The sequence below is a fragment of the Mauremys mutica genome, unplaced genomic scaffold (genome assembly GCF_020497125.1).
Source record: "Mauremys mutica isolate MM-2020 ecotype Southern unplaced genomic scaffold, ASM2049712v1 Super-Scaffold_100467, whole genome shotgun sequence".
NCBI classification, from domain to species: Eukaryota; Metazoa; Chordata; order Testudines; family Geoemydidae; genus Mauremys; species Mauremys mutica.
In genome coordinates, this window is record NW_025423346.1 from 117,491 (window position 1) to 131,558 (window position 14,068).

Here is a 14,068-nt window from a genome sequence, read left to right on the forward strand (position 1 = left end):
GGGACGTTTTTCCACCAGCAGTATCCACAGGGGAGCTGCTCCGGCCCCCTCTGGAGTGGCGCCCGCATGGCACAGTATAGGGGGTGCGGCTGGCTCCCCCCACCCTCAGTTCCTTCTTGCAGCCAGTGGCGGTACATGGGATGTTTGCCGCTCTTACTAGCATTGCTTAGGCTATAATACGTGTCGTTGTAAACAGCTGAGCCTTTGAAACATGATGTCACTTTGGCGGGTACGAAGGAATGAACCTTTAGCAAAGCTTTAGACACAGTCTCCCACAGTATCCTGCCGGCAAGTTACAGAAGTCTGGGCTGGATGAGTGGACTCTAAGGTGGACAGAAAGCTGGCGAGATCCTTGGGCTCAGGGAGTTGTGCTCCACGGCTCGATGGCTAGTTGGCAGCCGGTATCGAGTGGAGTGCCCCATAGCGTCGCCAACTTCCTAGTTGCACAAACCCCAAACACCCTAGCCCCGCCCCTTCCCCAAGGCCCCGCCTCCCACTCCCTACATTCCTCCTCCCTTGGTGGCTCGCCCTCCCCCACCCTCGCTCACTTTCACTGGGCCGCAGCAGGGGGTTCGGGTGTCTGTGGGGTGAGGGCTCTAACTGGGGGTGCGGGGTCTGGGCTGGGGCCCGAAATGAGGGGTTATGGCGGCAGGAGGGGGCTTGGAGTTGGGGTGTGGGAGGGGTGAGGGCTCTGGCTGGGGGTGCAGGCTCTGGGCTGGGGCCCGAAATGAGGGGTTATGGCGGCAGGAGGGGGCTTGGAGTTGGGGTGCAGGCTCCAGGGTGGGGCTGGGGATGAAGGATTCAGGGAGTGGGACAGGGCTCAGGGCTGGGGGTGCAGGGTGGGTGAGGGCTCTGGGGTGGTGAGGGAGATGAGGAGTTTGGGGTGCAGGAGGGGTTTTGGTTTTGAGACGGGGCTCTGGGCTGGGGGTACAGGGTGGGTGAGGGCTCTAGGGTGGTGACAGGGATGAGGAGTTTGGGGTGCAGGAGGGGGCTTTGGTTTTGAGGCGGGGCTCTGGGATGGGGGAGCAGGGTGGGTGAGGGCTCTGGGGTGGTGACGGGGATGAGGAGTTTGGGGTGCAGGAGGGGGCTTTGGTTTTGAGATGGGGCTCTGGGCTGGGGGTGCAGGGTGGGTGAGGGCTCTGGGGTGGTGACGGGGATGAGGAGTTTGGGGTGCAGGAGGGGCTTTGGTTTTGAGGCGGGGCTCTGGGCTGGGGGTGCAGGGTGGGTGAGGGCTCTGGGGTGGTGACGGGGATGAGGAGTTTGGGGTGCAGGAGGGGGCTTTGGTTTTGAGGCGGGGCTCTGGGCTGGGGGTGCAGGGTGGGTGAGGGCTCTGGGATGGTGAGGGGGATGAGGAGTTTGGGGTGCAGGAGGGGTTTTGGTTTTGAGACGGGGCTCTGGGCTGGGGGTGCAGGGTGGGTGAGGGCTCTGGGATGGTGACAGGGATGAGGAGTTTGGGGTTCAGGAGGGGGTTTTGGTTTTGAGGCAGGGCTCTGGGCTGGGGGTGCAGGGTGGGGAGGGCTCTGGGGTGGTGAGGGGGATGAGGAGTTTGGGGTGCAGGAGGGGCTTTGGTTTTGAGGCGGGGCTCTGGGCTGGGGGTGCAGGGTGGGTGAGGGCTCTGGGGTGGTGACGGGGATGAGGAGTTTGGGGTGCAGGAGGGGGCTATGGTGTTGAGGCGGGGCTCTGGGCTGGGGGTGCAGGGTGGGTGAGGGCTCTGGGGTGGTGAGGGGGATGAGGAGTTTGGGGTGCAGGAGGGGCTTTGGTTTTGAGGCGGGGCTCTGGGCTGGGGGTGCAGGGTGGGTGAGGGCTCTGGGGTGGTGACGGGGATGAGGAGTTTGGGGTGCAGGAAGGGGCTTTGGTTTTGAGGCGGGGCTCTGGGCTGGGGGTGCAGGGTGGGTGAGGGCTCTGGGGTGGTGACGGGGATGAGGAGTTTGGGGTGCAGGAGGGGTTTTGGTTTTGAGACGGGGCTCTGGGCTGGGGATCAGGGTGGGTGAGGGCTCTGGGGTGGTGAGGGGGATGAGGAGTTTGGGGTGCAGGAGGGGGTTTTGGTTTTGAGGTGGGGCTCTGGGCTGGGGGTGCAGGGTGGTGAGGGCTCTGGGGTGGTGAGGGGGATGAGGAGTTTGGGGTGCAGGAGGGGGCTTTGGTTTTGAGGCGGGGCTCTGGGCTGGGGGTGCAGGGTGGGTGAGGGCTCTGGGGTGGTGACGGGGATGAGGAGTTTGGGGTGCAGGAGGGGGTTTTGGTTTTGAGGCGGGGCTCTGGGCTGGGGGTGCAGGGTGGGTGAGGGCTCTGGGGTGGTGACGGGGATGAGGAGTTTGGGGTGCAGGAGGGGGTTTTGGTTTTGAGGCGGGGCTCTGGGCTGGGGCATAGGCTTGTGGCTGGGGCAGGAGCTTACCTTGGGCAGCTCCCGGTCAGTGGCACAGCGGGACTAAGCCAGGCTGCCTGCCTGTCCTGGCACCACGCTGCATGCACCCCAGAAGCAGCCAGCAGGTCCAGGTCCTAGCCCGGGGGACCAGGAAGCTCCCCATGCTGCTCTCACTCACAGGCACTGGCTCCCCCAGCTCCCACTGGTCCTCGGGTTGGGGGCAGCATGCAGAGCCCCTTGGCCCCCCCGCCTAGGAGCCAAACCTGCTGGCCGCTTCTGGGGCACAGTGTGATGCCAGGACAGGCAGGGACTAGCCTGCCTTAGTGCCCCAGCACCGCTGACCGGACTTTTAATGGCCAGGTCGGTGGTGCTCACTGGAACCGCCAGGGTCCCTTTTCGAGCTGGTGTTCCAGTCGAAAACCGGACACTTTGTCTTGTCACCGTAGTGCCCCAGGGGTTGGTCCTGGGGCCAGTTTTGTTCACCATGTTTATTAATGATCTGGATGATGGGATGGATTGCACCCTCAGCAAGTTTGCAGATGACACTAAGCTGGAGGGAGAGGTAGATACGCTGGAGTGTAGATCTAGGGTCCAGAGTAAGCTAGATAAATTGGAGGATTGAGCCAAAAGAAATCTGATGAGGTTCAACAAGGACAAGTGCAGAGTCCTGCACTTAGCACAGAAGAATCCCATGCACTGCTATAAGCTGGGGACTGACTGGCTAAACAGCAGTTCTGCAGAAAAGGACTTGGGGATTACAGTGGACGAGAAGCTGGATATGAGTCAGTAGTGTGCCCTTGCTGCCAAGAAGTCCAATGGCATATTGGGCTGCATTAAGAGGAGCATTGCCAGCAAATCAAGGGAAGTGATTGTTCCCCTCTATTGGGCACTGGTGCGGCCACATCTGGAGTACTGTGTCCAGTTTTGGGCCCTCCACTACAGAAAGGATGTGGACAAACTGGAGAGAGTCTAGTGGAGGGCAACAAAAATGATTAGGGGGCTGGGGCACATGACTTATGAGGAGAGGCTGAGGGAACTGGGATTGTTTAGTCTGCAGAAGAGAAGAGTGAGGGGGGATTTGATAGCAGCCTTCAACTACCTGAAAGGGGGTTCCAAAGAGGATGGAGCTCGGCTGTTCTCAGTGGTAGCAGATGACAGAACAAGGAGCAATGGTCTCAAGTTGCAGTGGGGGAGGTTTAGGTTGGATATTAGGAAACACTATTTCACTAGTAGGGTGGTGAAGAACTGGGATGGGTTACCTGGGGAGGTGGTGGAATCTCCTTCCTTAGAGGTTTTTAGGGCCCAGCTTGACAAAGTCCTGACTGAGATGATATAGTTGGGGTTGGTCCTGCTTTGAGCAGGGGGTTGGACTAGATACCTCCTGAGGTCTCTTCCAACCCTGATATTCTATGATCCTATGACTCTTAAGACAAGCAATTTGTAGGTATAACTAATTTTCAGTAGTTCTAATATTGCAAAACTCTGTGGAACCTACCCACTTGTCATGGGGACAGTGATATTTACCTTTCATACTTACGGGATTTGTAAGAATTTTTTGACTCCTCTTCAATTTTTTCATGATTTTTTTATTCTACGTGATTCTAAAAGACCTTAAGACTGTGGGGCCCTGATTCTCCACTAGGCTTAAGCCATAATTGGTCACAGTGGAGAGTAACAGCTTTAGCAGCCTGATTCAGAGACTAAAAAGTGGAGTGCAACATGGTCTAATCTTTGACATTCTAGTTCTTTTTCATGCCGTACATTTTAATTATCGTCTTTAAGGGGGAAATATCTTCTAATTGTTATACTGTCATGTGGCATTATTTTGATGAGTGTCTACATGTGCGGTCTTGAAGGCTCTATAGAATTACTCCAAGGAATATGTCTGTGCAAATCTAGACCACAGACACTGGCTTGAAGTAGCTAGGCTGTGAGCTGAGCAGATCTGCAGAAATAGCCCCAAGCCCCTACTCCACAGAGGTGCTGTATATCTGCAGTAGTATTGGAAGAATTTTTTTCTTCATAGTACGTACAGCAAGCAGAATTCTGCTGCAGTCAAGCAATTAATTGCGCTGTTAAACAATAATAGAATACCATTTCTTTAAATATTTTGGGATTTTTACACCTTTTTACATCTTTAACATTATCAAGTATATTGATTTCAATTACAGCACAGAATACAAAGTGTACAGTGCTCACTGTATATTTTTATTACAACTATTTGCACTGTAAAAATAAAAATAGTATTTTTCAATTCATGTAATACAAGTACAGTAGAGGAATCTTTTTACCATGAAAGTTGAACTTACAAATGTAGAATTATATACCAAAAAAATAGCTGCATTCAAAAACTTCACAACATCACCTGTCAATGGGTTGCACAGGTTGACTGTGCGTTGTGTGAAGAAATATTTCCTTTAGTTTGTTTTAAACCTGCTGCCTATTCATTTCATTGGGTGACCCCTAGTTCTTAAGTTACGTGAAGGAGTAAATAACACTTCCTTATTTCCTTTCTCCACACCAGTGATGGTTTTATAGACCTCAATCGTATCTCCCTTTAGCTGTCTCTTTTCCAAGGTGAACAGTCCCAGTCTTTTTAATCTCTCCGCATACGGAAGCCGTTCCATACCCCTAATCGTTTTTGTTGCCCTTCTGTATAACTTTCCCAATTCTAAGTAAGATGGGGTGACCAGATCTGCACACAATATTAAAGATGTGGGTATAGCTAGATTTATGTAGAGGCATTATGATTTTCTGTCTTACTATCTATCGCTTTCCTAATGATTCCTAACATTAGGCTTTTTCACTGCCATTGCACATGGAGCGGATGTTTTCAGAGAACGATCCACATTTACATCAAGGTCTCTTTCCTGAGTGGTCATTTTGTATGTACTGCTGGGATTATGTTTCCAACGTGCATTACTTGGCAGATGAAATTCAATGTTGACAAATGAATTTTGTTGCCAGTCACTCAGTTTTGTGAGATCCCTTTGTAACTCTTTACAGTCTGCTTGGGACTTAACTATCTTCAATAGTTTTGTATCTTTTATACATTTTGCCACCTCACTGTTTATCCCTTTTTCCAGATCATTTATGAATATGTTGAACAGCGCTGGTCCCAGTACAGACCCTTGGGGGACCTCAGTATTTACCTCTCTCCGTTCTGAAAACTGGCAATTTATTCCTACCCTTTGTTTCCTATCTTTTAACTAGTTACGGATTGATGACTATTTAGTTTGTTTAAGAGCTTTTGGTCAGGGACCTTGTCAAAGACTTTCTGAAAGTCCAGGTACATCGTATCCACTGGATCACCCTTGTCCACATTTGTTGACCCCTTCAAAGAATTTTAATAGATTGATGTGGCATGATGTCCTTTTACGAAAAAAAAGTGTTGATTCTTCGCCAACAAATTGTGTTCATCTCTGTGTCTGATAATTCTGTTCTTTACTAGAGTTTCAACCAGTTTGCTTCACACGGAAGTTAGGCTTACCAGGCTGTCATTGCCAGGGTCGACTCTAGAGCCTTTTTAAAAAATTGGTATCACATTAGCTATCCTCCAGTCATCTGATACAGAAGCTGATTTAAATGACGGGTTACATACCACAGTTAGTAGTTCTGCAGTTTCGTATTTGAATTCCTTCAGAACTCTTGGGTGACACCATCTAGTCCTGGTGACTCTCTTACGGTTTAATTTATCAGTTTGTTCCAAAACCTCCTGTAACGGCACCTCAGTCTGAGACAGTTCCTCAGACTTGTCACCTAAAAAGAATGGCTCAAGTGTGAAAGATGCAAAGAATTCGTTTAGTTTCTCCGCAATGGGTTTATCTTTCTTGAGTGCTCCTTTATTCTACCAATGGCTCCACTGAATGTTTAGTGTAGAAGCTTCCTGCTTCTGATGTACTAAAAAAAATTACTGTTAGTTTTTGAGTCTTTGGCTAGTTGCTCTTCAAATTCTTTTGTCCTGCCTAATTATACTTGACTTGCCAGAATTTATGCTCCTTTCTATTTTCCTCAGTAGGTTTTAACTTCCAGTTTTTACATGATGCCTTATTGGCCTCTAACCGCTTCTTTTACTTTGTTGTTTAATCGTGGTAGCACTTTTTTGGCCCTCTTACTATGTTTTTTTTTCATTTGGAATATACAGTTAATTTGAGGCTTTATTATAGAATTTTTTTTTAAAAACTCCATGCAGCTTGCAGGCATTTCACTTTTGGGATTGTACCTTTTAATTTCTGTTTAGCTAGCTTCCTCAGTTTTGTGTAGTTCCCCTTTCTGAATTTAAATGCTCTGAGGTGGGCTTCTTTGCTGTTCCCAGTTCTCCGCCATTACCAATAGCCTTAATATTGTTTACAAGTGAAGTTCCTTATGCTGTGTATTACCAGGAATCTTCTCAGGCCGGGCTGGCTCCAGGCACCAGCAGAGGAAGCACATGCCTGGAGCAGCACATGCTAAGGGATGGCATTCCGTCCATTCTTGGGGCGGCAGAGTCTGGGTGGCTTTTTTATTTTATTTCTGCTTTGGCAGTTCGGCTGGCGGCAGTCCGAGCATTTGGTTTTGGGTTTTTTTGGGCGCTTCGGCAGTTCAGGTGGTGGCAGTCTGAGTGTGGGTTTTTTTTCCCTGTTTTGGCAGTTTGGGCGGTGGCAGTCCGAACATTTGTTTTGGGGTTTTTGTGTGGGCACTTAGGCAGTTCGGGCAGCAGCAGTCCAAGCGATTTTGTTTGCTTGGGGTGGCAAAAATGGTAGAGCCGACCCTGTTCTTGAGGGGAATATTTCAAAGAAGGGCAGCTGATGCCAAGGTCCACAGTGCAAATCCTTCTCAAAGCACAAATTTTCCTGGTTATCAAATGTCCTTATTTCTCCCAGGGAGTAAAAGAGCAGATTCATTCCTGATATAACTCCAGTGTATCTTACTGAATAATAATTATATTATAACATAATTATTATAAATCATTTTATGATTTGGCCACCCTCTGTTTCCTCCTCTGAAATGCACACACCTATATAGTTCTGTATTGCTGTTGGTGTTTCTGGCAACAACAAAATTCTGCACAGTGCTCCTTCTTAACCCAGTTGGTGAGGATTTACGAGCTTCTTGAAGCCTCGTTTGAACATGTTGCCTCAGAGCTCATGTAGAGTGGCATTCGCCCCAGAAATTTCAGTTAAAAAATGTAGTCAGCATTAGCATGGTGATTGACTCATTGAGAGAGTCCCAAACATCGCTTTATTTTTTCCCCTCTAATTCTGCCTACAACCTTTTTGGGCAGGCTTGCAAAACAATTTTTTACCTACCCAATCCCCAAAATTAAACCAGCTCCTGTGTCTGTGATCACACCTTAGTAGGGTGATGGCCACAAACATAAACTGAGGATTAGGAAATGATTCATTAGGATACATCAAAAACGAAACTGCCTACATTTGCCAAAAGTTGCCATGCAGTTATATTTGAGATGCTGCTGTTTTCCCTGTATCACAGTTTCAGGGTCATTGCACCATTATCCTCCTTGTCCCTGGTCTGCTCCTGGAGTGCCCAGTCAGGTCTTAGATCTCCAGCTGTTACTGGTCTCTGGGCAAAGATCCTTGACTCACTCCCGTCTGACTAGGGTTTTTGGAAGGGCACAGCCCCCTGCCTTACGCTATGCTAAAGACCAGTGTCTGTGCATTGTTTTTTCTCCAAGGGCAATGACCAGCATATTGCCGGCAATTCCAAGTTACTACACAACTCAGGGTAAAAACATTATAGAGAAAACATATTAAATATACCAGGGGTCACTCATCAGTCTTATGGGGCCCTCTTAAGCCAAAGCATTCCCACCCTTTTGAAAGGATTTGGGAGCCCTGTTGGACAGAAGGTACTGTTCATTCGTGGGTCAGAAAGAAGGCCCTGGGTCTGTTCAAGGTTATCCTTTTATACTGAAAGCCCTTTCTTTGTCTCCCACTCTCTGGAAATCCCAACTTGAGCCAATATATTTCATGAGCCCAGGTGGTGCTTCGCTGGAGTTACTCACAATCCCCAAGATAATCACCCCCCACTATTTTTAGTTCCTGGAGGAACTCTGGTAATCATAGAATCATAGAATCATAGAATTCAAGATCAGAAGGGACCATTATGATCATCTAGTCTGACCTCCTGCAAGATGCAGGCCACATTAGCCGATCTACCCACTCTTTTAGCAAGCGACCCCTGCCCCATGCTTCGGAGGAAGGCGAAAAACCTCCAGGGACACTGCCAATCTGCCCTGGAGGAAAATTCCTTCCCGACCCCAAATATGGCGGTCAGCTGAACCCCGAGCATGCGGGCAAGACTCTCCAGCCATACCCTCTGAAAGAGGTTAAGAATATCATATCATTGACCCAATTTGACCCAATTAAGTACCAGTTTGGCACTTAATTGACCTATTGACTAAGCCCGTTATCCTATTATACCATCTCCTCCATAAACTTATCTAGCTTAATCTTAAAGTCATGGAGGTCCTTCGCCCCTACTGTTTCCCTCGGTAGGCTGTTCCAGTATTGCACTCCCCTGATGGTTAGAAACCTTCGTCTAATTTCAAGCCTAAATTTCCTGACTGACAATTTATATCCGTTTGTCCTCGTGTCTACATTAGCACTGAGCTGAAATAATTCCTCTCCTTCCCTGGTATTTATCCCTCTGATATATTTAAAGAGTGCAATCATATCTCCCCTTATCCTTCTTTTGGTTAAGGAAAACAAACCGAGCTCCTCAAGTCTCCTGTCATACGACAGGCCTTCCATTCCTCGGATCATTCTAGTGGCCCTTCTTTGTACCCGTTCCAGTTTTAACTCATCCTTCTTAAACATGGGAGACCAAAACTGCACACAGTACTCCAAATGAGGTCTCACCAACGCCTTATATAACGGGACTAGCACTTCCTTATCCCTACTAGAAATACCCCGCCTAATGCAACCCAAGACCGCATTAGCTTTTTTAACGGCCACATCACATTGCCTACTCATAGTCATCCTACGATCAACCAGGACTCCCAGGTCCTTCTCCTCCTCCGTTACTTCCAACTGGTGCGTCCCTAGCTTATAACTAAAATTCTTGTTAGTCATCCCTAAATGCATAACCTTACACTTCTCACTATTGAATTTCATCCTGTTACTAATACTCCAGTTTACAAGGTCATCCAAATCTCCCTGGAGGATATCCCGATCCTTCTCCGAATTGGCAATACCTCCCAACTTGGTGTCGTCCGCAAACTTTATCAGCCCACTCCTACTCTTGGTTCCCAGGTCAGCAATAAATAGATTGAATAAAATAGGACCCAAAACCGAACCTTGAGGAACTCCACTGGTAACCCCCCTCCAACCCGACAGTTCCCCTTTCAGTACTACCCTCTGCAGTCTCCCCTTTAACCAACTCCTTATCCACCTCTGGATTTTCATTTCGATCCCCATCTTTTCCAATTTAACCAATAATTCCTCATGCGGTACCGTATCAAACGCCTTACTGAAATCCAGATATATTAGATCCACCACATTTCCCTTGTCTAAAAAATCTGTTACTTTCTCAAAGAAGGAGATCAGATTGGTTTGGCACGATCTACCTTTCGTAAATCCATGCTGTAATCTATCCCAGTTGTCATCGGCCTCCTGCTCCTTAACCACTCTCTCTTTCAAAATTTTTTCCATTACTTTGCATACTACAGATGTTAAACTAACAGGCCTGTAGTTACCCGGGTCACTTTTTTTCCCCTTCTTGAATATAGGAACTACATTAGCTAATCTCCAGTCCAATTAGCTAATTCTCACCAATGGAGCAGAACCCAGTCGTACATGAAACCCTACATAATTTTAACATAGAAGTATCCAGAGATACGGCATGGGGTTTCAATATCTGTCACACCCTGTATTTAGACTAAGAAACAATTGTGATAGAGGTGTGGTATCTGGAAAACATTGATCCCTGGAGTATGTGACATAGTTTTATAACACTTGATTCAGACGAAAGAAGGCCTGTCCACACTCGTCCGAGAATTTGGCAAGAGCTCTGCTAGCTACACTGACTACATTATTGTAGTTCGTGTGGTTGTGGTCCCACTGTGGACAGAGTGTGTATCATAAATATTTTCACTTGTACTTTAAAAATATGCTGTTTTTTCTATGCAAGTGTTGTGCAATGTATTGGTTTCAAGAATCTTTGTAGGCTGAAAAAAATGTAAGATATTAAAAAAAAAAAGGCAAACAGCTTTAAGGAGAACCAAAAATGTCTCTGCCTGTTCCATTTGTTTATTTATTATTGTGTTTTAATAGAGTCTTTTTCTCCCACAGGCATTTCTTATTCAGAACAGGAACAGGGACAACACCACTGTTCAGTACTGCAACACAGGGTTACACGATGGAATCTGGCTCTGTTTCTCCCCCTCCTACTCAGCCAGTACCTAGAAATACACTATCAAGAAGTGCTTTTAAATTCAAGAAGTCTTCAGAGTGTTGCAGCTGGAAAGGTACTGCCCTCTGTGCTATAAAAGTCTCCGTGCTACTGGCAATACTGTTATGCTACTGTATAGGTAGGTTCTAGTTTATATGATTATCATCACCATAAATCTGGATGTCTGTTTTGTTGGTTATATATGGACTGTGCCCAACTGTACAATATAAAGCTTTATTTTTATCTGTAGGTTCTGGTAACAGCTTAAACCTTCAGAGAAATTTAATTGAAACTCTTATTCTTTAGATAGGATCTTAAAAAATTAAGTACTTTGCAAGTATTTTTCAGCAGAATAGCAGTTGAAATACCTTAAAAAAGACTATAAATCAGAAATGTCAAATTTTTAAGATACACCTCTACCTCGACATAACACTGTCCTCGGGAGCCAAAAAATCTTACCGCGTTTATAGGTGAAACTGCGTTATATTGAACTTTCTTTGATCCGCTGGAGCGCGCAGCCCTGCACCTCCCGCCTCCCAGAGCACCGCTTTACCATGTTAGATCCGAATTCATGTTCTATCAGGTCGTGTTATATCGGGGTAGAGGAGTATATAAAATATAAGCTGTAAATACCTGTCATTCATATTGTACACAATTTCCAACATATGTATTGTATATTCTCTGTTTTCTTCCCCATCAGGCATAACTTACCTTATTTAGCATTTCAAATTTTTGTTGTTGTTAGTTGTTAGGATCTCATGTATTTGGATTTATATAGCGATCAAAGGATTACTAAACACTTCAAGCAGAAACAAGTATTTGTTATCTGTCTAAGCAGATGACATAAACACAAAAAAGTGGGAAAAAATAATGTTTTTCCACTCAGTCTGTCCTATTTTTAAATAATTTTATATTTTGCTTCATTGTCTGTTAACGTTGTTTCTTCCTCTTCTTTCGTGCCACTTCCCTGTTCGGGGTCGGAGAGCGTTATAGCCTTCTGCCAAGACTCGTGCTCATGTCCACTGATATCTGATCCATGTACCAAGCCTTTGGCCTCTCCTTTGGTCATTTCCCATCCCCGATCATTGCAAGAGCCATCCTACCAATCAGTTGACCCAGGCTCTGAGAATTGCTAAGACACTTTTTTTTCTTTTCAGTGTAGACACAACCTAAGTCTTCAGCAAATCACACATTCCAAGGTGGCTCCCTTCATGTAGTCACAAACTGCCCCGTCCCTGTGGGGCGCCTCTCCTGCACAAACTGCCCCGTCCCTGTGGGGCGCCTCTCCGGCGCACGCTGCCCACCAGTCATTCTTCATGATAGAGCAAATATTTAAATATCAATGGCAACATAAAATGCATTCTGTCATTTATTTTTTGTTCTATTTTTGTAATATAAATGCTATTTTATTAAATTTAAAAGCCCAGTAATGCATGAAACCATTTTTCATTACTACTCTTGTATGAACTCTTAGGTAAATCCATTCTGCACAGAGTAGAAGAGTGAGATTTAGACCTAACAAGTGAAACATGTAATGGGAAAATACATATTGTAGCTTATATTTCACTGGGTTAAATATAGGTGAAATTTAAATGTCTGGCTTGTCAGTATGACTTATATGATGGCAGAAAGGTCACAGGGATGTCAGGGAGAAAAATGCAAATGACACAAGAAGAGCAAAAGTCAAGGAAATACAGTATTTTTTTTAAAAAGTCATGTCTTAGGCATTGTTAGATAGTTTCATATGTTTTCCTCATTTTAGTGTAACTATGTAGAACTGTGCTTGTGCTGTGATTACTGGGTTGATATCTGTTCACTGTTATTGCCAGTCCAGAAATTAACCTATTTTATTATCATTATTACAAAAGATTTATATTGCACGGTAAATGTATGTTTTAACAAACAAACTCTCCTTGCCCTGAAAAGGTTAAAAGCTACAAGACAAAGTCAAAACTCACAGCCCTTTTGGGAGTCTGAGGGTACGTCTACACTACCCGCCGGATAGGCAGGTAGTGATTGATCTATTGGGGATCGATTTATCGCATCTAGAGTAGATGAGATAAAATTGATCCCCGATCGCTCTGCCGTCAACTCCGGAACTCCACCGTGGCGAGAGGCGGAAGCGGAGTCGATGGGGGAGCGGCAGCAGTCGACTCACCGCCGTCCTCATGGCCAGGTAAGTCGACCCAAGATACGCCGACTTCAGCTACGCTATTTGCATAGCTGAAGTTGCGTATCTTAGGCCGACTCCCCCCGCCAGTGTAGACCTAGCCTGAGAGTGAGGAGATTATTGACTATGAGAATAAGAGATGAGGGATAACCTTAGGAGATGCGTTTTCAAATAGAATTTGAAGGTCAGTGGGTACTTGGCCAACAAAGACAGGTGTAGGTGGAACCATGAAGGAAGAGTGAGAGCCAAGGGCAAGGAAAAATATTAAATCAAATTAACCCTTTGTATAGATATTTTTAAATCAACCTTGGGAAATGAGAAACATCATCAATCCTCTTTGTTCACTAATTGACTTTCTGTCACTATGGTATTGTCCCTTAGTTTCTGCTCTTTATTATTCTACCATCCAGCCAAGCATTTAATATGACAGTTGCTGTTATCACGTTCACCCACAAATCCCAAAGGGCTGGATTCTGTTTCAGTTGGACTTAGTGGCAAGACTCTCACTGATTTCAGTGGGGCAGAAGATGTCAAGAGTAATAGATTTGTTTTTAATCATGAAAATCACACAGTACGTCTCTCTCATGACAGCAGTGACAGAAGCGTAGCTGTAATCGTTGTGAGTTTATTTTATTCTATTAATAAGAAGTACAATATGCTTCCCTGCATTGCTAAGTTAACATTATTCTGCTGCTCCTAAAGCTCACTTACTGGCAGTAGTAAGAAAAACATAACTTAATTCATAATGCCATTTAAATTGAATGTTTATTGCAGTACCTGTTAACAGGCATGAGGGAAAATTATAACTTAATTGCCATTAATCACCTTTGCTTTCATTATGTGATCATAAAGACGTCTTCTTTTATCTGGATTTAATTGAAATACAGCAGTGTCATTCTTATTAAGAGAGAGATTCTACACTTTTATATTTATGATTGCAGTGGGGTGGTTACCCGCTCCTGCCCTTCGGGGCTTACAACAGCCCAGGAGAGGGATGTAGCTGGGGCAAGAAGCCTGGGCTGATTGGGAGAAAGCAGGCCCAGCTGCGGCCAGGTCCCAATCAGGCCCAGCTGGTCCCTATAAGAGGCAGTGAGCCAGGAGCCCAGACACTCTCCCTCTGGCTGTAGAGGGAGAAGGGCCTGGCTGCA

General features: G+C 46.1%; 1 protein-coding gene across 1 annotated transcript in view; it reads left to right on the forward strand.

Moving 5' to 3' along the window:
- The window catches only part of LOC123361326 (teneurin-3-like), a gene marked incomplete at its 3' end in the record, with an annotated part of 39,942 nt that overhangs the window by 14,378 nt on the left and 11,496 nt on the right, over window positions 1–14,068 (forward strand). Inside the window, exon 3 of the mRNA XM_045001368.1 lies at window positions 10,651–10,826. Within this exon, the coding sequence (XP_044857303.1) occupies window positions 10,651–10,826 (176 nt within the window). The remainder of the gene's footprint in view (window positions 1–10,650; window positions 10,827–14,068) is intronic.